Raw genomic sequence first — 27,516 nt, 5'->3', positions numbered from 1 at the left:
AATACAAAGTTCCCTTCAATAACTTTCATCCATGTCAATGCTCGCGCTACCTTCTGCCAACGTCATTTCTCGCGTACCCTCATCCATGGTACTCGACTGGTTTTGAATGGCGGCAGTTTGATCTCCAGATTCGATTTTGATGCCAAATGGATCTTTGCCTGTATCTAAGCCATTAATCGAACCATCTTCAATTCTTACGTGTCTTCTCTTGTCATCCGCTTCAATGATCAATCGATCGGCAGCATTCATGAAACTTGTTGGTGTTCTTGAAGCACTCTCTTGTAATGCAAACGAGAGTAATTCGTTTGCATGCTTATCGGTCGGATCACTTGCCAATGCACGGTGGTACCAAGTGATTGCTTCGTCTACCTCTCCTTCTCCGTGGAAGCACATCGCCACACCAGTATAGGCAATACCCATGTCCGGATCTAATTCCAATACACGCAAGAATGATTGTCGTGCAGAAGGTAGCTGACCGGTTTTGCGTAATGCGAAAGCAAGATTGAGATGAGTCGAGATCCACGCTTTTGCAGGTTGTTGAACATCCTTTGCGGCTTCAAGCGCCGAACGAAAGAGATGAATGGCTTCCTCCATCCTGCCACTATAATAAGCAACAACACCTCTCTCATTTCTACTGAGAGCATCTTCTTCCCACACTTCCGCACTTCCGGTGAGATATAATTCTGCCAAAGTGAGGTTACCTTGAGATAAGTGCTCCATACCCAAGAATAGCTTGATCAAGAAATTAGCACTAAAGTTTCTTTCTGCTGTGCTATACGAGATCACCGCTTGATCTGACTCTCCTTCATAGGCAAACGTATGTGCAAAGGCAACCCATCCAGGCGCAAATCTTGGATCCATTTGAACGGCTTTGCTGAAGTACTTTCGTGCTTCCAACCATCTCTTGGTACCAAAGTACCAACATCCGACGGCGTACCAGCCAGCAGCCATATCCGGATCTGCATCGGTCAAATGATGTGCTAAGAGGTATAGAGCCGGTCGCAGCCTTTCGATCATATACATTGTAGAAATGTGAACCGGCAAACTTGCTTCGTGGTTTTTGCATAATTCCATGATACGTTGAGTAACAGTATAGGCATCTTCATAACGCATTCGAGAAAACATTTCCTCTGCCAGTCCTAGCAAGACATCAGGACTGTTTCCAAGACCATATATTCCCACCAATTGTCGTCTTGCAGCAGCTGCTTGTTGTGCGTGTATTCGCCCACTCTTGTCCAATCTTGCGGTGTAGAGCAACCTGACAACATGCAATGCCTCCAGCTGAGCAGGGTCCTCACCCGCTTGTGCAACATACTCCAAATTCTGTATAAAGTCCCATTGCTGAGTAGCAGTGAGCAAGTGTCCTCGAACGAGATGATCAAAGCTTTCGAAATTTTTGATGTCAAGACTCAAGCTACGCATGAAACTCTCTCTTGCCTCTTCTGTATTTCGTAGATGGAGCTGAATTAATCCTTTCAAATGCCAAATTGAGCTAGACAACTTGATCAGCCCATCTCTAGATGGTTGTTTGTAACTTTGCTCTAGAAGATCGTTATGCTCACTTTTCCAATCGCTAAGCTCGTCCAATGCTTCTTGATATTTGCCTTGTCTAGTCATACACTGTGCAGCCAAATAACGACAGGGAATGCTGACATTCACCAGACTAATCCCATCAGGTGGTGCAATCTCAGATCCACGAACTTCGTCCATCGCCAGCTTTTGCTCTTCTCTCCATGCCTCATTGACCTTTTTGTCGCTGATTTCTTCTTCATCGGATGAATGCCGAGCTTGCTTTCCGCTATGATTACTCATGCGACTGTCATTCCGACTGCTTCGAGCTGAAGATCTAGGTCTGTCTGTTTCCATATCTCCGTTTAAATCACCTGCTACACTTCCGGGAGCACTTGTACCACCTTCACTAGCCGTGCCCGTACCAGAAACTGTAAATTGACGATCTTTGCGTTTCCGATCAAGTTTATGTAAACCATCCTCACTCATATGGTCATCCCGATCTTCGTCGTAAGGATCTGATGAATGTCCATCACTTGCAAGCTGTTGCATTGCATGCGCTTTTGCCAACATAGCAGCAGGAAGTCTACTACTTTTATGCGTCGCAGCAACTGCCGCATTCAGCTCGTCATGGTCATCCTCCAGCGATTCCTTGGTATCAGAATCCTCATCTGCGTCTTCGGTACCATTGTTGACCTCTTTACCTTTTTCTTCATTTTCTTCGAGATGTGCAAGCGGTAAAGGTGTCCGTAGTAGATGCTCTGCTTGAGCATATCTGTGCGTCAAAAAGTATGCAGTTGCCAAATTGTATGCATCGTTCCATGCAATTTGTCCTGTTTCCAGGCTGAGAATTTTATCACCCCAAAAGATGGCCGTATCGTAGAGATGATGTTTCATAGCATCTTCACGCCAATTTCTCATTATTTCGAGTATGGAAGAAGAGCTTTGACCTGCTTCAACGCCATCTCCTCTTGATCCTTGACCGCGCAAACCTGTTCGCATTTCATTCATTCTCCTCTTCTCTGCTTCCTCTCCCTCATACGATTCTACTTCTAATGCATGTTCGATGAATGTCGCATTGCTTTGACGATCGCTTGGATCACTCATCGTCTTGCTTTTCTCTGCAGCTGCGGTTGCTGATGCCATCGAAGATGATGCATTTGAACCTTTGCTCATGCGTGGAAATATGGCCGTCATACCAAGCCCATTATTTTGTTCTCGCATCGCTGGCGTTAATGCTAATAAGCCAGAATTGTTTGCATCCTCTTCATCACGTACAACGTTATAACTTCCATCCCTATTAATTCCAATTGAGCCTCTCGGTTTGGTCCCGTTTGGTATTCTTGGTTCGTCGCTTGGGATATCGTGTGGAAAAGAGAATCTTGGTAATGGCATTGAGGGGGCACGAGATGTGAGAAAATGCGAAGAATTTGTATCGGGAATATGTCGTGGTGTATTGAAAAGATTTCCATCGCCAGGTATTCTGGATGAACCTGCACCTAATCCACTCGATTCGCCCGACACAAATCTCTGAGTAGCAAGGCGGGAACCGGATGGGGCCATATTCCTAGGCGATCCCCAACCACTAGAAGATGCAAGAGATGTTCTGATATTTCCGTTTTGCTTGCGTGTTGCTGCCATTCCACGGGATATTTGTTCGTAAAGGGAACTCGGTGTCGGCCTGGCTGCAGAAGGGGTTTGAAAGGCAATTCGATCTTGATGAAAGCCGCTAGAAGCATTTCTGCTACCTGTTGGAGTATCAGCGTAGTTGATTGCAGGTTGATCGTATTCGCTTGGCGGTAGCATCCTACCGGAAAGCCAAGATGCTGTTGCAGGCTCTCTTGCAATGGTAGAAGGTCCGCCTATAGGCCTTGCACCTTCAAGAATTGATGGACCGGAAGCATCTCCACCAAAAAGAGAAGCGGCAGCATCGCATGCTGAAGTGATATCAGACCTAAATGATGGACCTGCATGTGTAGAGAAAGAATTTGATTCTGTGCTCGTATCATTTGCATTCATTGAAGGTATTCGAACGCCAGTGCCTGCTGCCATCATGCTTCCGACATGAGGACCTCGGCTTTGTTTACGTGGTGCTCCTGGAGGTGGTCTATCTCCTTGTTGTTGAGCGTCATACGATGTCGGCATCCTTGTTTACTGTTTTCAACCTTCCCATCGATTCCCTTCCCTTTTAATCTATGGTAGTGATCCGAAATGTGTTGTTGTTCGTGTTGCCTTTTAAGCGTCAAATGCTTTGTCGGCCTTTGGGCGAAGTCTTTATCCTACGCGGCGCCTAACACGCGTTTTGCATTTGAGAATGCAACTGATTATATAACTCAAGCTGAGTAAAGGAAGAAATGTAACACATTGGTGTTACTTTCCTGTCTTCACCATCGATGATATGGCATCGACAAAAGCATCAACGAGTAAGGCGGTGAATGAGGTAATAACGGATGAAGATGATGATGGGACTCAATTGACATATAATGAAACGATAGATGCATTATGCGGATTCATCAAAACAGCCGTTCATACCATCCTTTGTCATCGTCAAGTGTATCCTGCAAATGTGTTCGCGAGAAGGCAGAGGTATAGGGTACCAGTCTGGTCATCAAGACATCCAGGATTGAATGCATATATAGATGATGTCCTGTCAGCTGTTAAAGTACAACTGCAAAGGAATCTGGTGAAATCCGTTCATGTGGTCATCAACTCTGTGGCAAGTGGGGATATTTTGGAAAGGTACAGATTTGATGTTGACTTTATCTTGTCAAATGTGCCAATGCGAGATCGAGATTTCAGTATACCCGGCAATATGAACGCACATACGATCGAATTGCAATTGAGAGCATTCATGATGAAATTAGTCTCTTTGGACGGAGCATTATACGATCTTGACGATCCCGATGATCTTACATGGGCAATGGTTTTGGATATGAAAGAAGGATGTCAACCGCATACAGATGATGCAAAAGGCAATGAGCCAGCACAAGGAGCTTGGGTGCCTTTTGATGAAAGCAGGCATCTAGGTGCGGAGTCTAATGAGGACAACAATCAATCATCTTCGAATGAATCTGGATCCAGACCATCGTACTTGCGCGCCAAACGATTAGCAAAGGATTCCGAGGATGATGTACAAATCGTTCCAGTGAAAAGTCTAGATACGGGAGTGATTAATTTGATGCTTTACGTGGAAGAGCATCCGACGGCAAAAAGACAATCGAAAACAAAGCCTTCTACCGCACAGAAAAGTACCGAAACACAAAGACGAAGAAGGAGAAGATCAGAAGACCAGAGCAAAGATGCAGAAGCGTTGGAGGATTCAGTGCGAGCAGGTGAAAGAGATTTAGATGAACCTTTACCAAGACCAAGTTCAAGTGGAGCAGCAATTTCAAAAGCAAGTAAAGCAAAACGAAAGAAAGCCGTTACTGGGGAAACAACTGAAGGTGATCAAAATGCAGAAGATGCTAGCGAACCAAGTGAAGGTTCCAATAGTGATGATGTTGGAGGAAGTAGCGGCAGTGAAGATAGTATTAGAAGCGTTAATGATTTTGCCGGATATGGGAAAGGTCCGGGAGGGGTAGGGATGAGTGGAGTGGGAATGTAGAGTGTAGAGTGTATCATAGTATTGTCAATAGTAGCCTTGATGGACCGACCATCTTTAATGGTTAGATTAGCCTTTTACTCGGTGCTTTTCGGTGATGTTCGGTTGTGCAGATTGATTGTCAATCATATGCATGCGTACGAGAAGATTTGTTTTGGCGAGGAGGTTCGTAGAGTGAAAAGAAGTTCCCCGCATACTGACTGCCCCGACGCGTTTAATAAAAAGAGTAAGTATAAAACATGTGCCTGACCGGCGAGAATGCCGAAATTATAGAGAACCATGCTTGTTCATTCGGTAAAAAGCTATGCACGATCTTTTTATAGTTTTCAATTGTCAACTGAAATTGGTCATTTTCTCTGAACCTGCACAAAAATGAAAAGTACTAGCCAATAATAAAAGATTTCCGAGCCTTACGGACATCCGATAATTGCGCTTAATGCCTTATATAGAGGCCTTTGTGTTCGCTAAGGAGAATAGCGTTCCCGGCCCTTTGCTTATTGATTGTAGGTTTATATCCTCTTTGACTTTGAATTCGCTTGTTCTGATTTTGAAAGCCAATAATGAACACATTGCTCTCATTGGATGAAATTACAACCTCCGAAGATATAAATGTTTTTCCCTGCACGTTACAGCTCGAATCCTCTGTTCCCTGCATCGGAGCCAAGAGTTAGGGAGAGCATCGGTTGAGGTATTTTATACAGGTTTGAGGCTGTTGTAAGCAAGCCTACTTTAAATAAATAAAAGTGTGCCGATTGGCAGTTAGATTAGCGTGTGCGGGCATATGGTCATTGCAATTCACACAAATGTCAAAAAATAAAAAATAAAAACCTATTTTCGGGGCTTTAAACAAGTGTGTGGATTCAATCACTCAAAAAAAGCGGAGGAGTCGGAGTAAGATTAGATGGGAAATGCAAGCAAGTGAAGTGAGTGAGGATGTATATGTGAAATATTGAATATGAAACATACCGAGCAACACTTTCATGATCATGTTAAAGCAATCATGACTCATCCCTCTTTCTTCTTCATCATGATAACTTCCTTTACTCTTTCCGTCCACTTTTGAAAGGATTACCTAGCTCAAACGCAACATTTTCACAAATCGGATCCCAGAATAAAGGTCCACATTCAAACGCTCAATTGCATACGAGTAATTCAACACTCACGATCACAAACGGAAACTCCCTGTCCCAATTCGATTTGGCGACATACTTGTGTACCTTAATTACGACACCCTTTCGCTTAGCACGATTGCCTCCGATTCAAGAAGGACATCAACTTATGCGCATTAAAGTGCATAGTTAAACTTAAAAAGCAATCATCGTCAACGGTTTCCATCTCAACGACCAGCTTATCCGATCAGAACAGGAAGATGATCTGAGGGAAAGGGATCACATACAACAAGAACAAAGAAGGGAAGTTTAGACTGCTATTTGTGCATTCATTGCTCAAGAATCGCTAATCCCCTTTCCGTCTGCTGGTGCGTCATCGTTTGATTCATTCTTCTTCTTTTGAAGAAAAGCTCAACATCGGCGCCGCTGCATGCGGTATCTTGAACAAGCCATTTTTCTTTCTTTTGTTCGTCGATTACGCCGTCATTCCATTGCGACATTAATGTCAAAACGTATGCAAAACTAAATTGTGCGTGGACTTTGAATAATAACCGGAGCGGCATCAGGAAAAGACAAAAAGAGTCTTTGTACCCACGCAAGGAGAAGGAAAGAAAAACGCATACAAAAATAAAGAGAATTTACAAAAACCTGGAGAAGAGAGTGGAAAAGAGCGGAAGCGGTCCTTTTTGCATATCTGGGGAAAACGGTTTCTTAACTCATTTTCAGTCGTTGAGTGCATTTTACGTTGGATAACGCAAAGTACTGCTTCGGAACTGTATCTGTATTGTCAATTCGGAAGGACATTTTAAACAGCGACCTGATCAGTGAGCACCTACCAAAAAGTGCCGTTTCATTCTGAGCGCACGTTTTCCTCATCAACGATTACCATCAACAAAAGCACCATCAAATACATGCATACTTTGAACTTTGAGCGTGATTTGACATACGCATATAATCACACGCTGCCTAAAATGAATATGCGTCCTTGGCCTCCACGGTTATACCTTGCCATTGATTGTGGTGGCACAAAAGCGGCTGCAGCGATTTGCAATGAACAAGGAGAAATCGTTGGACGTGGTCAAGGAGGACCGGCGAATTATACAGATATAGGCTTATTGCCTTTCCTGGCAAGTGTTGAAGATGCAGTCAAGATTGCACTTGAAGGAGCAAGATTGTTCTATGCCGAGTTGAATGATCAAATTCAATGGCAAATACTTGATCAACAATCTACTTCTACCGATAGCATACACTCATCTTTTCATCGTCAAATCGATGACGAAGAAGAAGATGACGATGGACGTAAATCAACACATTCTGCTTTAACAATCGCGGATGCTTTGGCCAGTATAAAGCCAAACTCTCTAACTCACCACACACCTTCGCCATCAATACAAGCAGCTTGGCTGGGAATCGCAGGCGTGGATAGCCCTGCAGATGTGACCACGCTCAGTCCACATCTTGCCACGTTATTCTCTATTCCACATCCAAGTAATCGATTAATCGTTGCGAATGATACATCCCTACTTGCATCTCCTATCGCTGATTCATTACGACCGGAGATCAAGAGTGGGGTGGTAGCGATTGCCGGGACAGGAAGTATTGTGATGAGCTTTAGACGGAAACGAAATGGAATGCTGGGAGTATTGGGAAGAGTTGGTGGATTTGGTTGGTTGATCGGGGATGAAGGAAGTGGATATTCTGTTGGAAGAACAGCAGTCAGAAGTGTACTTGACCTTACCGATCATGAAAGGCTGCGTATGGAAGATGAACGTAGTATGATGAATGCCGAAGAGGAGGAGGATTCTGAACTTGATGAAGATGACGCCCGTGAAGATGGGTCAACACAAATTGAAGATACTGCTACTACTTTCGAGATGGATATGACGAGAAGGATGTCTAAAGATGGTGAAATCACTTTACCAAGTACTCCTCCTAGAGGTCATCTTTTGCGAGATCGTATTCTACAACATTGGGGCTTAATATCAACCGATGAGCTACTACGAGCTGTATACTTTGACGATGCACAATGCGGTCAGCCAAACGGTCGTGGAGTGCCTGCTGCAGCTTCCAATCCATCCAAACAATGCGTCGCTCCCGTGACCGATCGTGTCGATCAACTTTCCAAAACAGAATCAACTCTACGCGACGATATTCAATCCACCTTAACAAAGCGTTTCAACGTTGCTCAAATCGAAAAGAACAATAGCACAGATTCAAATTTGAGTCGAAAATTGACTTTATTACCCACGCGAACTGCACGAACAAGTTCTTCTAGCATGACGGATGAGCCACCTTCTGCCAGTTTATTACCGCCAACTGTTCATACTTTGGATGTTGAAACACGATTACGCGGAGTTTCACCTATTCCTTCACTTAGCTCGAGTCCTGGAAGTCGTTCTTCCAACACATTTTCCGATGTTGCCAATAGCAGTACCGCACCTTCACCTGCATTCACAAGAGAAAACAGTACAAGTAGATGCGGTCAAACGAGAATGTCTCAAGATGAACCTTTACGCACTACAGCCGAATTGAGCTCTGGCTTGGCAACAGAAATTACCAGCGCTTCTTCTTCTTTATCCATGTCAGCAGGTAGACATGGTATTGAACCTGTAAGCGTTCATCGGCGTAAAGAGACGGAAGAAGAAAAGGGTGAAAAGTCAAATGGATGTGGCTCGATGAGCACGAGTAATGCTTCAACCGGAAGTGCAGAAGGCAAGCATCCACGATCCACATTGGAACGCAAACACAGATTAGCATCTTTGGCTCCTTTAGTGTTTCATCTAGCATTTACGCATAATGATGCAGAATCACTGGAAATCTTACGAACGCAAGCACATTTTATGGCAAAGCAAATCGAAAAGATTTGCAAAGTTGATCGAACGGCCAGGGCATATCTGAATGTGAAGAATAGCGTTTTATGTTTAGGTGGTAGTTTGGTTGGAGTGAAGAATTACCGTGAATTGTTGGTCGAACAATTGGCAAGTTTAGGTATCGTTTTTGCTCGTGTTGAATTTGTCGGAGATCCGGCAAAACGTGGTGCGATTGCTTTATCGCATGTAATGGAAAGGGCTCGTGAAGAGAAGTGATGATTTGAATCTCATCTGTATTATACAATCTTTTGCGCAATTTTTTTCAGATTTTGTCTACCTTGAATAGTGTGATAAAGTCTAAACAGGGAATAGTCCGATGCTTTCAGCTTTGATTCATGATGTTCCCGTGAGTGATACCCTGAAAGAGGTTCTGTGTCCTTTATTCTGGCTGGGAGCATTCCACGTTCTCTGCGTTATCGTGGCGCACGCATGATTGAATAGGTACACCCATTCAAGACACGTACGCTGTCGCAGTGCAGTGCACGCATTTAACCCACACTAGTAAAGGTGCCAAGACAGCAGCGTCATGCAAAAGGAGGCACAGCCTTTATCGGGGTATGTATGTATGCTGTAAATCACACGTTATCCTATTTCATTTCATACCTCAATCCTTCTCCTTCTTCTCGATCAACCAACCAATCTGACAATACAGTAAAGATGGGTTTATTGGATAAATTGGCGAATAAAGTACAACAACCACAACGTCCTCCTTCTTATGGTGGAGGACAAGGTGGAGGTTATGGTGGTGGTCCAGGTGGATATGGAGGCGGTCCAGGTGGATATGGTGGCGGCCAACAGCAGCAATCACCATACGGACAAGGTAGTCAAGGCGGACCAGCTTTCCCCAGCTCACCACAACCAGGCAACAATTATCAATCTTCAGGAGGATCTGGACAAGATTCAAAAGGAGACGATAGACCTTTACCGGAAGGATGGGTAAAACAATGGGATTCAAATTATAATCGTCATTTCTACGTTGATACAAGAGCCAATCCACCAAGATCTATTTGGGTACATCCTTCAGATGAAGGTAAATCTTCTCAACCACCTCAACAACAATTCACCGCCCCTTCAGGTCCACCTCCAAGCGACAATCGTCAAGGTTGGGGTCAAGGCCCACCACAAGGATATCCACAACAACAACCTTATGGAGGCGGATATCCACAACAACCACCTTATGGGGGATATCAACAACAGCCACCTTATGGAGGCGGATACGGTCAACAACCAATGATGATGCAACAGCCCATGGCAGGAGGTAATCGAATGGGAGGCGGCAGATTTGGTGGTGGTGGCGGTGGTATGGGAATGGGAGGAATGGCACTCGGTGCAGGTGCAGGTTTATTGGGAGGTGCGATGTTAATGCACGGAATTGATGATATGCAAGAAGATGCCTACAGAGATGGATATGAAAATGGTCAAGATAACGATTATGGCGGTGGTGGTAGTGATTATGGTGGCGATTATGGTGGCGGAGACGACTTTGGAGGAGGTGATATGGGCGGTGGAGATTTCTAGAGCGATTTATAAGAGTGTTCGAATGAAGTTTTGATTCAACATCTTCTATAATGTATATACAAAGAATCCATGTTTCTCAAGATTATCGTGCATACTTGTGCCTATTCTACTATACATATGAAAGCGGTTTCGCAATTAGTACAATTTCAGCGAAATTTTTCAAAGATAGACTGAGAAGGGGTCGCCGAATAGATCATTTATCAGTACGAATCATTATTATTCTCAAGGACATGTTTGATTGCGCCAAATGTTGAATGGCTTCTATTGAGCAATAAGGATGATGTCAAGCAGATCTCACGTGACTATATATCGGGATCTCTTTTCAGAGCAACGCTTTAGCGCCTCAGCCTCGCGCTAATTTCTTGTGGAACCTTCAAACGCGCCTTACATAAGCACTTTGGAACGTCTGCGAAGTAAAAGGAACGTCTAATTTAACAGGCGAAGAAAGTTAAAACTGGGAAAGTTTCTTCTTGCATGAATTTATCCAAAAACACTGCTTTTGTGCCGCATAGGCTCGTACCTTCTTCAACCTTCTGGTAGGGTGGAGTAGGCGTAAGAAGGCTCAAGTGGCGATTGCATAGGCAGGACAAAAGGCAACGAAGGTATATAGATAGACGTCCAACTCTTCAAATCGTTTCCTTTCTTTCCACCAACATACCCCATTTGATTGCGATCACATAAACACACATCCAATCAACAGTTGATAACATTTCTTCTTCACTGAAGGATCAACGAAACAAAAAGCAAAAGAATTTTTATTTCAATCTCTTTTCCTTTCATCACCACTACATATATTCACAACCATGTCAGCCAAAGCCGTTGGTATTGATTTGGGTACAACCTACTCTTGTGTTGCCGTTTGGCAAAATGACCGTGTTGAAGTCATTGCCAACGATCAAGGTAACCGCACAACACCATCATATGTTGCATTCACAGACACTGAACGTTTGATCGGTGACGCAGCAAAGAATCAAGTCGCAATGAACCCTCACAACACAGTCTTTGACGCAAAGCGTTTGATCGGACGCAAGTTTGACGATGCTGAAGTTCAATCAGATATGAAGCACTGGCCATTCAAGGTTATCTCCAAGGATGGAAAGCCAATCATTCAAGTCGAATACAAGGGTGAAGTTAAGACTTTCACACCCGAAGAAATCTCTTCAATGGTCTTGCTCAAGATGCGCGAGACTGCTGAAGCTTACTTAGGTGGAAACGTCAAGGATGCCGTTGTTACCGTCCCAGCATACTTCAACGACTCCCAACGTCAAGCAACCAAGGATGCCGGTGTTATCTCTGGTTTGAACGTTATGCGTATCATCAACGAGCCAACTGCCGCTGCAATTGCTTACGGTTTGGACAAGAAGGGTGAATCCGGAGAGAAGAACGTCCTCATTTTCGATTTGGGAGGTGGTACTTTCGATGTCTCTCTTTTGACCATCGAAGAAGGTATTTTCGAAGTCAAGGCCACTGCCGGTGACACTCACTTGGGTGGTGAAGACTTTGACAACCGTCTCGTCAACCACTTCGTTCAAGAGTTCAAGCGTAAATCCAAGAAGGACTTGACATCCAACGCTCGTGCTCTCCGTCGTTTGCGCACAGCATGTGAACGTGCTAAGCGTACTCTTTCATCTGCTGCTCAAACCTCGATTGAAATTGATTCCTTGTTCGAAGGTATTGACTTCTACACATCCATCACCCGTGCTCGTTTCGAAGAATTGTGCGGTGACTTGTTCTCCCACACAATCGAGCCAGTCGAGAAGGTCTTGCGTGACTCCAAGATCGACAAGGGATCCGTCCATGAAATCGTTTTGGTCGGTGGTTCCACTCGTATCCCCCGTGTTCAAAAGTTGTTGCGTGACTTCTTCAACGGCCGTGAGCCAAACAAGTCCATCAACCCTGATGAGGCTGTTGCTTACGGTGCTGCTGTCCAAGCCGCCATTCTTTCCGGTGACACTTCTGAAAAGACTCAAGATCTTTTGTTGTTGGACGTTGCCCCATTGTCTATGGGTATCGAAACCGTGAGTATATCTTTGCATCTAAAGCATTTTCTGATTGAATACTTTACTGACATCCTACTTTCTCTCTTCTATTCTTACAGGCTGGTGGTGTTTTCACTCCTCTCATCAAGCGTAACACAACTGTTCCAACCAAGAAGTCTGAAATCTTCTCAACATACGCTGATAACCAACCTGGTGTGTTGATTCAAGTCTTCGAAGGTGAACGTGCACGCACCAAGGACAACAACTTGTTGGGTAAATTCGAATTGTCTGGTATCCCACCAGCGCCCCGTGGTGTTCCTCAAATCGAAGTCACATTCGACTTGGATGCCAACTCAATCTTGTCAGTCAACGCTGCCGATAAGACTTCCGGTAAATCCGAAAAGATCACCATCACAAACGACAAGGGACGTCTATCCAAGGAGGATATCGAACGTATGGTTTCCGAAGCCGAGAAGTACAAGGCTGAAGATGAAGAAGCAACAGCCCGTATCTCTGCCAAGAACGGATTGGAATCATACGCATACAACTTGCGTAATAGCTTGAACGAAGAGCAATTCGCATCCAAGTTGGAGCCAGCAGACAAGGAGAAGTTGGACAAGGCCATCTCCGAGACCATCTCTTGGTTGGACGCTTCTCAAGAAGCATCCAAGGAGGAATACGAGGAGCACCAAAAGGAATTGGAGAGCACTGCTGCTCCAATCTTGCAAAAGGCATACGGTGCTGCAGGAGGTGCACCAGGTGGTATGCCAGGTGGCGCTCCAGGTGCAGCTCCTGGCGCTGGTGCAGGTGCTGATGACGGACCAAGCGTTGAAGAAGTTGATTAAAGAACTTCGACCAAGTCATCAAATAATAAAAATAGTATCGAATTTTCATAGACTGTCACGCATGATCGCTACAAATTCAGCTTTCTATCTTGTATAATCATTTCCTGTACGCGATAATATCATAGCGTTTTCTCGATTCAGATAAGTCGTAAGTTTGCGAGTGAGGCTCAATTGAACAAAGAAAAACCAACCCTAATTCGAACAAAATACGTTATCTAATAATCTTGCTTAAGTCTTACTGCAACGGAGCACACCCGCCGCCTTAGGGAGGACTTTGATAGATTCTGGTTATACAAATCTTGCTCAATGGTGATGAATCTCCTTATGTAAAACGTTGTGAAGCAAAAACATCCGAGTGTTTATGGTGTGTGAAAATTGCAAGAAGGCTAGACACTGTGTTGCATGTTATAGTTAAGTTTTGTGTTCAAGCCTGTCAATTAAAACCACCTTTAAGCGGGCCGTGCCAGCCTTTTCATAAAACATGAATACAACTCCACTAAGCAGCAGCAGCCGTTGGCGCTAAAGTTTGATGCAGGTTTGTGTTGTGTGAGAAGATAAACAACCATAAAACTGTTTCATAACTCTCATTTGATCCCGTTTGTGAAAAGGTATATAGATGGCACCTTTTCAATCATTTGGGTTTCCCCTCCTTTCCTTTATGTAGATACATCAACCTCATTTATCAATTTTACCTCCCAACATGAGTGCAATTCAAGCAAGATATTATGACAACTTTCTTTGTCAATCTTTGGTTCGAGCAATTATAACATCATCTTATCTATTGGAACGTGGTTTAACCCATCTTCATTCGATCTATCAAGCTTTGATTGATTCTTTAGGAATCACAACCGATACACCAACGATAATAAGTACAAATCGTGCTTGGTGGGATCCACAAAAAGGTTCAGCGATCGTAGTTTGGGCAGGAGGTGAACAAGATATTGCACAACAATTATCTTTAGCTTTAGCTTCTGTTCGTCAACGAAAAAATCTCAATAGTTTTGAAAGATGGAGAAAAGTTGGTTATGCTCCTTATACCGTTATTGTTTTAATGCCGGAAAATTCAAATCATCTTCCTGCTTTGATCGGTGCTTGGGCAAAAAGAAAAGCTGAAGTTGCAAATTCTATCAATTCACCAAAAGATGATAAAACAAAGCATACATTCTCTAATGACAGCGAATACAGTCAGAAAGGCTCAACTGTTGCATCCACACTGGAAACATTCGGTCTTGGAAGAATAGCAAGCTTGTTTGGTCTTTCAGACGATCAGCCGATAGAATTACAAGAGGACGAATCAGAAGTATATGACAAGCAATCACCTTCCCGCAGTTCGAAAAGAAGATTAAGCATTGGCGGTTGGACAGCATCTGATGTTGTTGGATATGGAAGGGATATGTTGAAAGGCTTGCGGATCGGAGAAACTGAACAAACGGGAATTGGAGCAGTGATACCGGTTGTGGTAGATACTTCCACACCCTCGGGATTGCAACATGCTCAAAGTACCGTTCAAGCATATTGTGTAAGTCATGACTTGCTGCTACGTGCTCTGGTTCTCATCCCATCTATCATGCAACAACCGAAGCAAACAATCGTACGACAAAAGCTACCTCAACGTAAACCAAAAGCAACTTCACCTTCCTTCCATACAACACATGAAAAGCTGAATCAGTTGGCCAAATCAACCGAAAAGACCTTAGGAACGGATATTGGAGAGACATTGAATCTTTTGGCAACCTTGTTACCTATCGTGCGTAGTGATGGAGGTCGTATTATTGGTTTAGTTCCTTCTGCTGCTCGTATACCCGTGCCTCGTGAGCCAAGGGAAGTAGGAATTAATGATGATGTTCAAGCTCCCAAAGCACAAACGGCCACTTCGGATGAAATGCAATACAACATCACACGAACTGCTTTGCTTACCATGTGGAACGAAGTTCGTGAAACGCTACAAGCTGAAGGCGTGGTGACCTCTTTGGTTCATATGATGCCTTATCCTGCTTCTCATCAAACTTCACATCAACAAATAAGCAATAAGAACTTACTCGGATTCGGTCAAATCGTACATCACAACTCATTCGTGCTTAGAGTTCTTGGCAATTTATTCTCGATAATCAAAGAAGAAGCACAACAAGCATCTCAATCAATCTTATTAATCAGTCTTGCATCTCTCTATGGTATTCCACCTCCGGTAAAGCCTTCAAGTGCTCAACAGCCAATTTATCCCGGTCTCGCAGGCTGGCAACAAGAAGTTTCCCAAGATAAATATGCATATTCACATAATTCATCAAAGATCAATATAGAATTACAAGAATGCCCGAAATTGTTATTGGATACGATGAAAAGTGCACTCGTACGTACTTGTCCAAGAAAAGATTATTCGGTCGGATTAGGACCACATATCGAATCTATTTGGAAGTACGTTCCCGGTCATTCCATCATCGATGGCGTTCTCATGGATTTAATGCAATCTTTGCCAGTCGATTAGACTCCTTGCTTCTTACTATATGCTTTCTTTACACTACACTGCCATCATTCTTCGCCTCTTATGCTCCATACCCCTTTACGTCTCGTCTCGATTTCCGATAATTCATTGTAGCTATAGATACATACATTCATACAAAACTTGCTTTCAAAAATCACTTTCAGCCATCCAAATGGGAATCGTTTAAAGCACATGCAACGACTGCTTTTACATGACCGTTATACTGTCTAACAGTTTCACCTGAACTTAATTCCCATAATCTTGCAACATGATCCGAAGAAGCAGTAACAAGATAAGCACTATCTGCACTAAAAGCAGCGTCCCAAACCCATCTTTGATGTCCAACCAAAGTTTTCTCTAATGCGAATTCATATCGAGATGTACTCCAAATCTTAACTGTTGTATCTGCCGAACATGTTGCTAAATGACGAACGTCTGGACTTAATAAGCATTTTGTCAAATATTTATCGTGTGCTTGAAATCTTGTGACAGGCTGTAGGTCAGTGAAATCTCCATTGCCTGGGCCTGCACCGTTTGTACCATCAAGTGGTGTCCCTGATTGGCCATCCAAGATACCAGAACGAGAAGGGTTGATAGATGGATCAAGGTCGTCATAGCTCCCGTTTTGTATCCGCCAGACGTACACATTTCCTACATTGTTTCCGGCAACGAGACAAGATCCATCTGATGCAACTGTGACTGAACGGATTGGTACTTCCTCTTCAGGGACAAGTTCGTGACTGCATCCATTTTCGCTTAAATCCCACACCTTGACACTTCCGCCTTGATCGCAAGAAACGAGTTCACCTTGATTGGGATGTACAACGACATCATTGACAGGATTGCGATGATCGTATATCCGTTGTGCTCTATTTGTTCGTGTATCCCAAATCTTCAGTGTACCATCTTCTGACCCTGTAACAAGCCATTTAGCGTCACAGTGCCATGCAAGTGAAGTGATATTGCCATTGTGACCATCAAAAGTTTGAATCGGGTTTCCACCACCACCTGCTCCAGGTGCTCCTTGACCTCCTTGTGCTTGCCCTGATGCACCTGAATTGCTTCCACCTGCGCCACTCCCACTCATACTTGCTGAAACACCGCCATGTGAGGTATCATACAAACGAACTTGATTATTTCCTGCAGCAGCTAAATAACGTTTATCGGGAGAAATTGCCAATCTATTCACTTGTGAATCTGCATGTTGAATTGTACGACTACATATTCCTGACCATGCTTCCCAAAATCTGATTGTGTGATCATAACCTGCTGTTACCAGCACAACGGAAAGGGTATCATTTGTTGCTGCTTGTTGTTGTTGTTGTTGTTGCTGATGCTGTGCTTGTTGTGATCGACTTCCTCCTCCATCCGATCGTATTCCTGCTCCGCTTGGTGGTACATTGGCAGGCAGTCTGGTAGCAGCGCTAGGTTGAGCCATTCTCGTTGGCCACCTAATACGAGTAAGATCCTGGAGGTCATGATCATCAGATGGTGTTCTCCCTCTCCCCCAGAGTGTTCTCAAGCACGGGCCTAAGCAAGCACTAAGCGTGAGGGAGGCACTTAACCACGTGAGCTTTTCATAAGCGCGGATATTCTAAGCATTTCTTCCAAAAAAAAGAAGAGACGCTGTGGAAAAATGAAAAAAACTCAAAGGCATGAGACTAGTGTACTCTATCAAGTGAAAGAATTGTCACCACAATTAATCGCTTTTAGAACCATCATCGAATATTGCTTACTTGGGTACTTTGAGATGGTGACCACATATATTGCCGGAAGAACCCTTTCAAGGGCTGGCAGACAAGCTTTGGCAAGTGCGGTAAAGAGACAAGCACAGCCAGGACCATCTTCTTCTACATCCACAATAGCAAGACAGTCACCCTGCTCTTCTTCCTCATCCTCTTCAAACGTTCGACCATTCTCAACATCTTCGATCTCAAAAAGAGAAGTACCAGCCGTTCATCTTCCACCAATCGCACGTAAAGATCCAAAATTATTCGAATCACTTCGACCTCCTCCAAGAAGTGCTTACGTCGCATTGGCATATCGATTAAAATTGATTTCCAATTCGACCGATTCTGAAACGAAACAAAAGAGGATCGCATTGCTTGTTCGTGCATGTACACATCCATCGTATGCCACCCTTGTCCAACGTGCAGCTTCGCAGCATGGTGAAGAGGCGGTAGCATTAACAGGTGTAGGAAAAGGACTTGAACGTGTGGTAGATGCAAGTTCATCAAAAATTGCCAATGAATTGGCAGAATTAGACAAACAATATCTGACAATCACACCAGAGAAGAATCACGCATCGATGGCTTCTTTGGGCAATTCCCTGCTAGGCGTCATCGCATCAGAATATCTGCATCTACGGTATCCCAATTTACCAAATCGAGTATTGAAAGCAGCTCTTTCGGCTTATGTAGGACCCAATACACTCTCTGATGTGGCCACAGAGATGGGACTCGCAGGACAAGGAATTGTACGATGGGACAAAGAGATAACGGGAGGAAGCAGAACGATGTCTCGGGATACGTTTTCAGACGTTTTAAGAGCAATCGTTGCTTTAATGTTCCAGGAGCAAGGTCTATCATCTGCTCGAGAATTCGTTCATGCACATTTGCTATCGAGAATGGTACCGATCTCCTCCTTATTGAAATTCGCAGACCCAAAGAGATCTTTGAGCGGATTGATGAAGAAATTGGGCAAAGAACGACCGCAAAGTAGAATGATCGCAGAAACGGGAAGATTGAGCATAAATCCCGTCTTCGTTGTTGGTGTTTGGAGTGGTAACGAAAAGTTAGGAGAAGGAACGGGAAGTGCGATCAAGATGGCAGAATATCGTGCAGCAGAAGATGCACTTAGACGTTTTTATATGACTGAAACACCCAATGCCAATATTTCACTACCTTCTATCACTTTAGACGGTGAATTACCTTCAAGCTTACAAGGAGAGAATGACGGAATCGGATTCAAGGATATCTGGAGCATTGATCAATTATCCAACACTGGAAAGCCCATGACCAATGCATTCCGACCTGCACCTCTAGGAATGAGTGAAGTGATCTTTGGCAACAAGTCATGAAAGGGTGCTCTCTTTTCCTTTTTAATTTACAATTTGTATACATTATTGCATCAATATCATGTACTAGATGAAGTCAATTGAAGTGATTGTGTGAGAATTATATCCTGTGGAGCATGATGGTCATCAATAGTTCACGTGCTAGGATAGCCAAATGAGCACATCACATCTGTGTATTGTCCCGCTTTTAGCCGTGTTTACGGCCAAGAGTGGAATTTATCCGCGATTCATAGATTAGCTTAAATTGGCCGCTGCACAAAAAGTGTACCTTGAACGTAATCTTGACAGGAACGGAGAGTGTTGTCACTTGCTCAGCTTTGATTGATTGATGCCAAGCAGTAGTGATAAGCCCTGTCAGGTACATGTTTGAACAGATCTGTGGTACAAATGATTGCAGATTAGTGCGATGAAACGTGGGATAAGTGTAAATGCATGATGACTCCATTTTCCTGCTCTTTTACCCGATAGATAACACGATCAGCGGATAAGACCCCGCTTTGAACGTGTGAGCACTACGACCGATCTTTGCCGGTGATTTCTCTTCGTTCGGATAGATGCAGTGGTACGAATTGTATAAAAGTGGGAACAATACTTCTGAATTTACCTTTAGAGCCACTAGACATCCCTCCCTCCTTCCTCTTCAGCATTTACGATGATCAAATTACACGCGTGGTCGACTTTGCTTGTGTGTATGCTATCTTTTCTCGCAAGATTAGCTGCCGCATTTCAAATCGATTATGACTATTCAACATGCAATGCATTGATCGTTTCCACTCAAGTGAGCCCACAAGAATTAAATTCGACAAATGGAATGGTATTGCAATTCACGCAATCAAGAAATCTGTCTGATCCTGCTTTGTTCAATACAACGATTGCATGGACAGATTTTGTTCCATATGAAACTTTCGCAATTTCAAGCCTTTTACCTGCAACACAAATAGGTAATAAATATTATTCGACAAACATTTCCATGACTGATGCAATGAATGCTTCTTGGGTTGGAAGTGGATATGATCAAGAATTTCATACGATCATGTGGTTGTATGTTCAACCGCCAAACACAACCGCTGTATCTGCTCGTACCTCGTATGGTGGACCAGGAAATCCGTTCGTCCCTACCAGTGATGCACATCCTGCTTGTACCGCGTTTTATACCGTAAATGGAACGAGAACGGATTATAATCCAAATTTGCTCAATAGCGACAACGATGATGAATCTGACAGTGGCGATGGACTATCGAAACCAGCAAAGATTGGATTGATCATCGGATGTATTGTCCTGACACTGCTTTTGTTGGCACTAGTTGCAATTCTTGCCTTTGTATTCATTAGTGCCGTTCGTCATATGGTTAAATCCTGGCTCAGGAGAAGAAAGAGAGAGCTGGAAAACTTTGGAAGAAGACCTGATGAAGAAAATCAAAACACTACCCCGGAGCATCTATCTGATGATGATGTAATCAAAGGCAAAAAGAGGGATGAAGATACAATAACAGAGGAAAACGCTTCATTTGGTGGACTGTTTCACGGATTGAATGGAATCGGAACCCAATTCGGAAGCAGAATGCAAGATGTAGACACTATCACACCCACTCAGCTGCCAGCACGTGTTCGTAATCCAGAGGACGAAGCTCCCCCTCCGACGTATACTGAAGCGAATAAGTTATAATCCAATTTCATCATTCAAAGATGATTTCTCTCAGAACAATGATCGATCTGCACGATGTTGCATTGGTTGTATCGTGGCAGTAACAAGTAGACTGATGATATGTCCGTAAGTATTCAATTCATGTATTGAAATCGTTACTGTTTACGAATTCAGTGTGACTCACCAGAAGGTGTCAAAGATTGTTTGATAACCTAAGAGACATTGATTGATATTAGGGACCGAACGTATTTTTCTATACATATCAGCTGGTGTAGCAACGGCTGGGAGCCTTGCGCGCGGCTGCAGAAGTTACGGGTTCGGTCATCCGAATTTCGACATTCTTAAGGCTCCGTGATGCCAAAAGGAGGCACTCCTTCATTTATCGAATTACGTAGTATTATTGGCATAACGGTTGCGTATGACAAACCTCCTTTTAATGATGTGGAGAATTTGCTCCTATTTCAATGGTTTCAAATGATGTTTTTTCCCTCTTCTTCTACAAAAATCCTTCTTCTTTCTTAACTTCGATCGCTTTCAAAAATGTTTCACAATTCAATCATCAAGCTTTTAATCCTCCAAACGATTCTCGTAGCCTATCTGAGCTATACCAGTAGCGTTTCAGTGAGTATAGTCCATCTTTCTATCGCTCGAGGAAGTACATATTTGCTAATTTCTTCTCCTATACCCTCAGGCTGCACCGATTTTGGCAAAGAAAGGATGGACTTGCTTTACCGGTGAAGATGGAGATCCTGAATGCTATTAAAGAGTCCTAATACAGGCACAAAAAGCGGAAAGAGGAGATCGTATTGATCGAACCCTATCGCTACTCATGCTTTTGCTTGTCAAGATTGATTGACAGGACTTCTTTATTTCTCATCGATTGATATAATTATTCATAAGTTATTAATCTATATTCCTTATTTTTTTCTGTTTTGCTGTTTGAAACACATGAAGAACGAAAAGATTTTAAGTATGCTTAGTGCAATTTTTTTTTGATTCTCGACAGATAATCTGGTTTAATGAAAAGATATCCATCAAGATCATCTTAATGGGGAATATCAGAGTAATTTCACTCCTGCATCCCATGATGATTATGTAAGATTGTGTATTTGACTGAATGCTATTAACGATTGATGATAAATGTTTGTGATGTTTTCGAATCTGTGCCGAACTTCATGGTCTGTGGAAGTCCGGAGATACGGAAAGGAAAGCGCTGCGCTGCACTAGGCTGAATAGCATTTCAGGAACAAGATTCATTAAATCAATCAAGGATGATCTACATTCTCAAATCCGGGGTCATTGCGTTGTTTATTGAAATCCGTTATCAAAATAGGAAAAGATCTGCAAATTGCATCGAATGACTTTAGTTATCCGATTCCGACGGTATTCCTTGATTTGAGGCGTTGATTTGCATCGCTGATTTGATCGGCACCGTAATGCCGAGTATGGTTGAACTGTGTTTCATAACTTCACGTGGACATGGTTTTCCGTTGATCGGTAATTGTTCATTCGGCTTAAATCAGTTAAAGAAGCAAAAGTTGGATCTTAAAACAGCAAGAATAGTTGCCAAGGAAGCGAATGCAGAATTCGATTCATATGACGCTTGGCAGCTTTCCTTGGCAAATCTTATGCTTGTATTCATTTAATCATAACAAAGAACTTCTAAGAATCCTAATCAATGACATTCGATTGACACCTCGAGCGTTCCTGAAGAGATATGACAATGACCAAAAGAAGTAAGAATACGTAGATGGATTGATTAAACAAAGCCACAAGTGATGAAGAGTGATTGATAGAAATGCAGGACCGAATGTTTGTATGATTGGAATATGTACGCGCCTTTACCCAAGCCACGAATTATTATAGCATTTTGTTCAAACTCTGCTTGTCTGATGCCTTGTTCCAAAAAGGGAAACAATTTTAATGCTAGAATAGACACACGCTACTGCATCAAAAAACTAAAAGGTATGACGTTGACTATGCATGCTCTCACTCTATGCACTGTCTTTAGTGGCCGCCGGTATTCAAGATTGGCACACTGACAGTCAAGCTAGCTAAGCGTTTGCTACTATTCCAGGGTTCTCTTTTGTTGTCTCTTTCGATCGGGTTGGACAGACACTAGGATCATTTTCATAGATCCTTGACACTGGTAGATTTGAACCCTCATCTGAGCAATTGTCTAGTCTATTCAATTCAATTCATTTCTATTTTAATCCAACCTGTTTCATTGAGTTGAATCATACATAGGTAGCTTTGTATGCAAAACCTTAAAACCTCATGCCATACAGCTTCAAAAAAGGAAAGATGCCGGAATCCCAAGGTCATTCAAGCCGTGAGCGCGGCGCGTAGACTCCGGATTTCTTGGGTCAAACGGGAAGATCAAATTTAGGTACGAAATCAATTTACCTTACCCCTAATGGGGATTTAGGCACATAATCGGTTAAAAAAGTTCGGTATTTGAAATATAGAATCGATAGAAGTCTTTGCGGGAATACAACAAGCATATCTTCTTTCTTGTATTCATTCATTATTGTTTGGCTTGAATTGAGAATGTATTGACAATCAGAAATCTATGCACATCGCCCGCTTTTGCTTCTCTTTGTTTTATTGTGCTGATATGCAAGAAAGGTTATAAGTTTTGTTGCGCGCGTTATACTTGCATAGAGTGTGTTTGCCCAGAGAAAGTGCATCAAATCACTACATTTCTCTTACTGTCGTCAATGTCCGATGAAGAGTCTATAACATTTAAGAAAGCCGATTCAAATGTGTGTGTGCAAGCAAGTAAGCACACAATATGCATGTTATGTGTGCAATCTGCCCATTTTTACACCTGTACCAGAACGGAGGATTTTCTCCGCAGGCGATCCGGCCTGTCTGCCGAAATAAAGAATTGACTATCCTTTTTAGGTTCCTTACAAATTGTACAGAGTGTCTTGCATTGTGCCGATATCAATGAGAAAGAGAGAGAGAAGTGGATGTGTGTATATCGTATGCAGATACAGGCAGACACAAGCAGGCATACGCATGTCAAAGTTCGTATCGGTTTGCACGTCCGTGATTTTTTGACAGACTGGATAACTCCGTTGAGGAGATGCAATATATCTAAATGACCAAAACGAAAATCATCAGATCCACATCGTCATCGAGTTCGTTTTTATACCATCATCATCAACAACAATACTTCACGAGAAAGGATACCATAGAGTAAAAGGCATTTTATTGCCTGATCAATACCCCTAAAGCCGTTCGCGAAATATAGAACGAGACTTTCTTCTCTTGCAATCAGCCTTCTAAAGTCTATAGCTGGATCATTGGCTCAAACATTACATCAAAGACCACCAGGAAAGCCTTGCTTCTTCACCGCCAGAAGAGCATCGCTCGGCTGCATCTACGCTCTCGTCCCGATACCCACCCTGTTCGACTAAACGGATTGCATTCTTTCACTCTGTCAATACTATCCCAGGCAATTATGACAAGACAAGCAAGGCGGCAGCCGTTCTTTTCCCTTCACAATGCATTGGTTACCATTTCAACACTTCTGCTAGCAGGCATGATAAATGATGTGAATGCGCAAGCAAGTGTCACACCTGCTGCGACAACCAATGGACTTTCTGGTCCTCAAGGAGGCTCACAAGGTTTGTCGTATACGCTCAGCCCTTCATACGCCGGAATGGGTATCGAACCGTCCAATTTATTCGCATTCACAGGAACAACTTCACCAAATCAAATGACGATGAATTTATTACAAAATCTTGCAAATTATACCGGACAACCACCACATATGCGTGTAGGAGGAAACACGGGAGATACGGCTTTGTACAATTCTAGTTATACAGGCTACTATTTCCAACCAAACCCTGAAACAACTGGACCAACAGATGTAGCATATTATGGACCAAACTTTTTCAAAGTGATCAATTACCTTCCCAAAAATACTCCAATCACATACGGATTACCCATGGCTTATCAAGGCCCAAATGCAAGTCAAATGTTGTTGGAGATCGCTAATGGAGTTGTGGACGCATTCACAAACATTCAGTTATTCAGTCTAGAGGTCGGAAACGAACCTGATCTATACGTTCAAAATAAGTTCAGACCAGCAGGTTGGGGTGCATCACAATACGGTACCGAATGGAGTACTGCCGTTTTAGCAGTTTGGCAACAAGTTCTTCAACCGAAAGGGGTCACAAAAAGTTTCTTTGAAGCTGCTTGTTCGGCAACAACGGCCGCTAATCATGGTTACCGAATCGAAAATTTAGTCACAACTGGCGTTGCAACCGCAACCGATAACGGTCTTTATGTAGGTGGATGGAATCAACACGATTATTATTATTACGTCAACGTATCTAATTACAAACTTACCTTGTCTGAATTAATGAATCTTGGTTCCACTGCTGGTCAATTCACCGAATGGACAAGTCAAGCTGATCAAGCAGCAACAACTGGAAAACCATACTATTTGCGTGAAATGGGAAGTGTTGGACCTGAAGGACTTTCAGGTATTTCTGATACGTTTGGAAATGCATTATGGACATTCAACTTTTTCTTGTTTGCTTCTACCGTCGGCGTTCAATCCGTTCAAATGCACATGCTACAAGATTCTTACGGATCACCTTGGCAGCCGGTCGTGATGGCCGATGGCACACAACCGTATGTTCGACCTGCTTATTCTGCTTGGGCAGCAATGGCTCAGTTGAACGGAGCTGGTTGTCAAACACAAATTGCACCTTTGACCATCAACAATATTCCAAACGGATATACTAATCGATTGGGAGCATATGCAGCTTATGATGCAGGAAATTTGCAATCAGTTGTTTTAATCAATACACAGGTTGCTTATTCAAGTCAAGGTCAAAACATTAATACACAACAGGTCTCTTTTTCCATGCCAACGAATATGGCAGGTAAAACATTCTATATTTCTCTCTTGACCGCTCCCGGCGCAGACGCTTTGAATAACACACAATGGAACGGATACGATTACGCTCAGAATGGAGATGGAAGTGCCAAAAAGGTTAATACGCAAACTCAAACCGCAGTCGTGGGTAGTGATGGTACATTGACTCTCACCGTTCGTGATTCACAAGCATTAGTTGCTAATTTGGGATCGCAAATTGGTTCTACAAACAATAAACCCAACTCAAAAGCATGCAAAAATTTCTCGACCGTCAATAGTACTGGCACCGGTTCAGGCTTCAAGGCAACATCTGGATTTGCTTCGCATTTGCCCCTAAGTTTGGGAGCTATTATCGGTATCGCAGCTGGAGGTGGCTCTGCTTTGTTGATCTTATTGGGCTTGATCATCTTCTGTTGTGTTCGTCGTGCACGCAGACGTCGTGCTGCCAAGATGAATGATTCCGCTGCTGCACTCCTTCCACCAGCTTACAGCAAAGCAGGACCTGGAGCAGGTTACCAAGAGCGCAAGAGACCATACAAGAGTGTTCCTTATAATGACAGGGACGATTCATCTGATGATATTTTCATGATGCCAGTTCGAAAGGGTGACAAGTACACGGATATGAATAACATGTCAACAAGAGGCGGACCATTCCGTGGACATAAGCATGCAGATTCATACGGAAGTGCAACGCCAAGTATGACAAATTCACCTTTGCTACCAGCCTCTCCAAGCTTTGGAAACAGAGCGCGAGTTGATTCTTATTCATCCGAGAATGCTATCCCTCCTCCCGGTTCGGCAGGATATGGTACACCCACAAAAAACGGCAGCCCTAAACCAACTTCCCGCTTACGTTCCCTTCCGCCAAGCAATGCAGGACCGAAAGGACAACCGATGTACGGACAAAGCAATCTAAATCCTAATTCACGTCACGGTCACGGCGCAGAGGCTGCTGCTGCTACCGCAGGCGCAGGTGCAGGAATGGCTGCTGGTCAAGCATTGGCAAATGCGATGAACGAACAAGGTAATGTTCGTCGTGGAGCAGGTCAACAACAAATGCAAGATCCTCGTATGCAACAGCAACCACAGATGAACCAAGTGGGACCGAATGATCCTTGGCAACAATTAGCACAACAACAACATCAACAGTACCTTGCACCTGGAAAGCCTCAATATGGCCAGCAATACGGACCTGATGGAAGAGTCAGATATGGATCAACGCCAAATGCATCAGCAGCAGAAGGTGCTTTAGGACTAGCAGGAGCGGGAGTGGCATCCAGTCAACAACGAGGAAGACAAAACCAAAGGCCACATTCTCAAGATCAAAAAGCAGGTCAAATCCAATACAGACCTGAGAGGAGAAGAAGTTTGCCATCCAACAATAACTCACAGGGAAGATCTAAAATTTCAGGAGCTGCATCCAGTCAAGGACACGGCTACAGAAGCAGCTTAGATCAAAGCAATAGACCTCCTGTTCCAGATCTACCGCCAAGTATTCGTGCATCGATGGGACAAGGACTGCAAGGCAGTTCAGTAAATGCACCAAACACCAACGCTGCTGCTTTGGCCGCCGCTTCAGCTGCAGCAGGAGGAACGGCAGCAGCACAACATGCATATGCAGCTCAAAGGCAACAACAACGTCAATCTTCACCGAATAGAAGACCTGTTTCTTATAGCCGTGATCTGCCTCCAAGCACGAGTGAAGCATCAGTTGGTGCATCTATTTACGGTGGTATTGATGCTCCTTCCAATGATCATACTGGGTATGGAATGGCCATGACAACTCCCATGCCTCTTGATCATCACAATAACCCAGCCGGACCAGCTCTATTAGATCCCAATGCATATGCAATGGCTGCTCAACCTCGTACTTCAAGCGAGATGGCATTCTACAATCAAGTTGATCCTGCAGGTGCATCTGCACAAGCATATGGTGATATGGTGCAAAGTAGAAGTTATTCGGGACATGAAGAAAGACGAAATGATCA

At 43.4% G+C, this 27,516-nt stretch overlaps 11 protein-coding genes across 11 annotated transcripts; 9 read left to right on the top strand and 2 right to left on the bottom strand.

The window, feature by feature from the left end:
- Positions 1–15: 15 nt before the first annotated feature.
- FA14DRAFT_121110 (TPR-like protein) lies at positions 16–2,511 on the bottom strand (the record flags this gene model as incomplete). Its single annotated transcript, XM_025496443.1, has 2 exons — positions 16–1,727; positions 1,818–2,511. The coding sequence occupies 2 exons, from the start codon at positions 2,509–2,511 to the stop codon at positions 16–18; spliced, it is 2,406 nt and encodes an 801-aa protein (XP_025356133.1).
- A 1,378-nt stretch (positions 2,512–3,889) lies between these two features.
- Positions 3,890–5,229, top strand: FA14DRAFT_160822 (DNA-binding protein). The gene has a single exon (XM_025498847.1). The coding sequence runs from the start codon at positions 3,908–3,910 to the stop codon at positions 5,111–5,113; it is 1,206 nt and encodes a 401-aa protein (XP_025356132.1). The 5' UTR covers positions 3,890–3,907; the 3' UTR covers positions 5,114–5,229.
- A 1,961-nt stretch (positions 5,230–7,190) lies between these two features.
- On the top strand, positions 7,191–9,305 carry FA14DRAFT_179197 (uncharacterized protein; the record flags this gene model as incomplete). Its single annotated transcript, XM_025500905.1, has 1 exon — positions 7,191–9,305. One exon carries the CDS (start codon positions 7,191–7,193, stop codon positions 9,303–9,305), a length of 2,115 nt encoding a protein of 704 aa, XP_025356131.1.
- Positions 9,306–9,333: 28 nt separating this feature from the next.
- Positions 9,334–10,490, top strand: FA14DRAFT_47635 (uncharacterized protein). The gene is made up of 2 exons (XM_025502400.1): positions 9,334–10,211; positions 10,279–10,490. The coding sequence occupies exons 1-2, from the start codon at positions 9,651–9,653 to the stop codon at positions 10,321–10,323; spliced, it is 606 nt and encodes a 201-aa protein (XP_025356130.1). The 5' UTR covers positions 9,334–9,650; the 3' UTR covers positions 10,324–10,490.
- A 784-nt stretch (positions 10,491–11,274) lies between these two features.
- FA14DRAFT_145849 (putative heat shock 70 kd protein 2) lies at positions 11,275–13,710 on the top strand. The gene is made up of 2 exons (XM_025497293.1): positions 11,275–12,625; positions 12,706–13,710. The coding sequence occupies exons 1-2, from the start codon at positions 11,411–11,413 to the stop codon at positions 13,429–13,431; spliced, it is 1,941 nt and encodes a 646-aa protein (XP_025356129.1). The 5' UTR covers positions 11,275–11,410; the 3' UTR covers positions 13,432–13,710.
- Positions 13,711–13,973: 263 nt separating this feature from the next.
- Positions 13,974–16,353, top strand: FA14DRAFT_160818 (uncharacterized protein). The gene has a single exon (XM_025498846.1). The coding sequence runs from the start codon at positions 14,132–14,134 to the stop codon at positions 15,911–15,913; it is 1,782 nt and encodes a 593-aa protein (XP_025356128.1). The 5' UTR covers positions 13,974–14,131; the 3' UTR covers positions 15,914–16,353.
- On the bottom strand, positions 15,754–17,380 carry FA14DRAFT_160817 (WD40 repeat-like protein). Its single transcript, XM_025498845.1, has one exon. The coding sequence runs from the start codon at positions 17,346–17,348 to the stop codon at positions 16,071–16,073; it is 1,278 nt and encodes a 425-aa protein (XP_025356127.1). The 5' UTR covers positions 17,349–17,380; the 3' UTR covers positions 15,754–16,070.
- Positions 17,381–17,598: 218 nt separating this feature from the next.
- FA14DRAFT_160816 (ribonuclease III) lies at positions 17,599–19,076 on the top strand. Its single transcript, XM_025498844.1, has one exon. The coding sequence runs from the start codon at positions 17,661–17,663 to the stop codon at positions 18,987–18,989; it is 1,329 nt and encodes a 442-aa protein (XP_025356126.1). The 5' UTR covers positions 17,599–17,660; the 3' UTR covers positions 18,990–19,076.
- A 562-nt stretch (positions 19,077–19,638) lies between these two features.
- FA14DRAFT_155235 (uncharacterized protein) lies at positions 19,639–20,652 on the top strand (the record flags this gene model as incomplete). Its single annotated transcript, XM_025497742.1, has 1 exon — positions 19,639–20,652. The coding sequence occupies one exon, from the start codon at positions 19,639–19,641 to the stop codon at positions 20,650–20,652; it is 1,014 nt and encodes a 337-aa protein (XP_025356125.1).
- Positions 20,653–21,137: 485 nt separating this feature from the next.
- FA14DRAFT_189761 (uncharacterized protein) lies at positions 21,138–21,410 on the top strand. The gene is made up of 2 exons (XM_025501754.1): positions 21,138–21,252; positions 21,323–21,410. Exons 1-2 carry the CDS (start codon positions 21,172–21,174, stop codon positions 21,392–21,394), a joined length of 153 nt encoding a protein of 50 aa, XP_025356124.1. The 5' UTR covers positions 21,138–21,171; the 3' UTR covers positions 21,395–21,410.
- Positions 21,411–24,181: 2,771 nt separating this feature from the next.
- FA14DRAFT_120410 (uncharacterized protein) lies at positions 24,182–26,017 on the top strand (the record flags this gene model as incomplete). The annotated part of the gene is made up of 1 exon (XM_025496405.1): positions 24,182–26,017. A coding segment is annotated over one exon (1,836 nt), but the record flags the coding sequence as incomplete, so codon positions are not given.
- Positions 26,018–27,516: the final 1,499 nt, after the last annotated feature.

This window comes from Meira miltonrushii (assembly GCF_003144205.1).
Source record: "Meira miltonrushii strain MCA 3882 unplaced genomic scaffold FA14scaffold_2, whole genome shotgun sequence".
Taxonomy (NCBI): Eukaryota; Fungi; Basidiomycota; class Exobasidiomycetes; order Exobasidiales; family Brachybasidiaceae; genus Meira; species Meira miltonrushii.
Note: the sequence above shows the minus strand (reverse complement) of the source record. Positions and strands in the feature narration are given on the sequence as shown.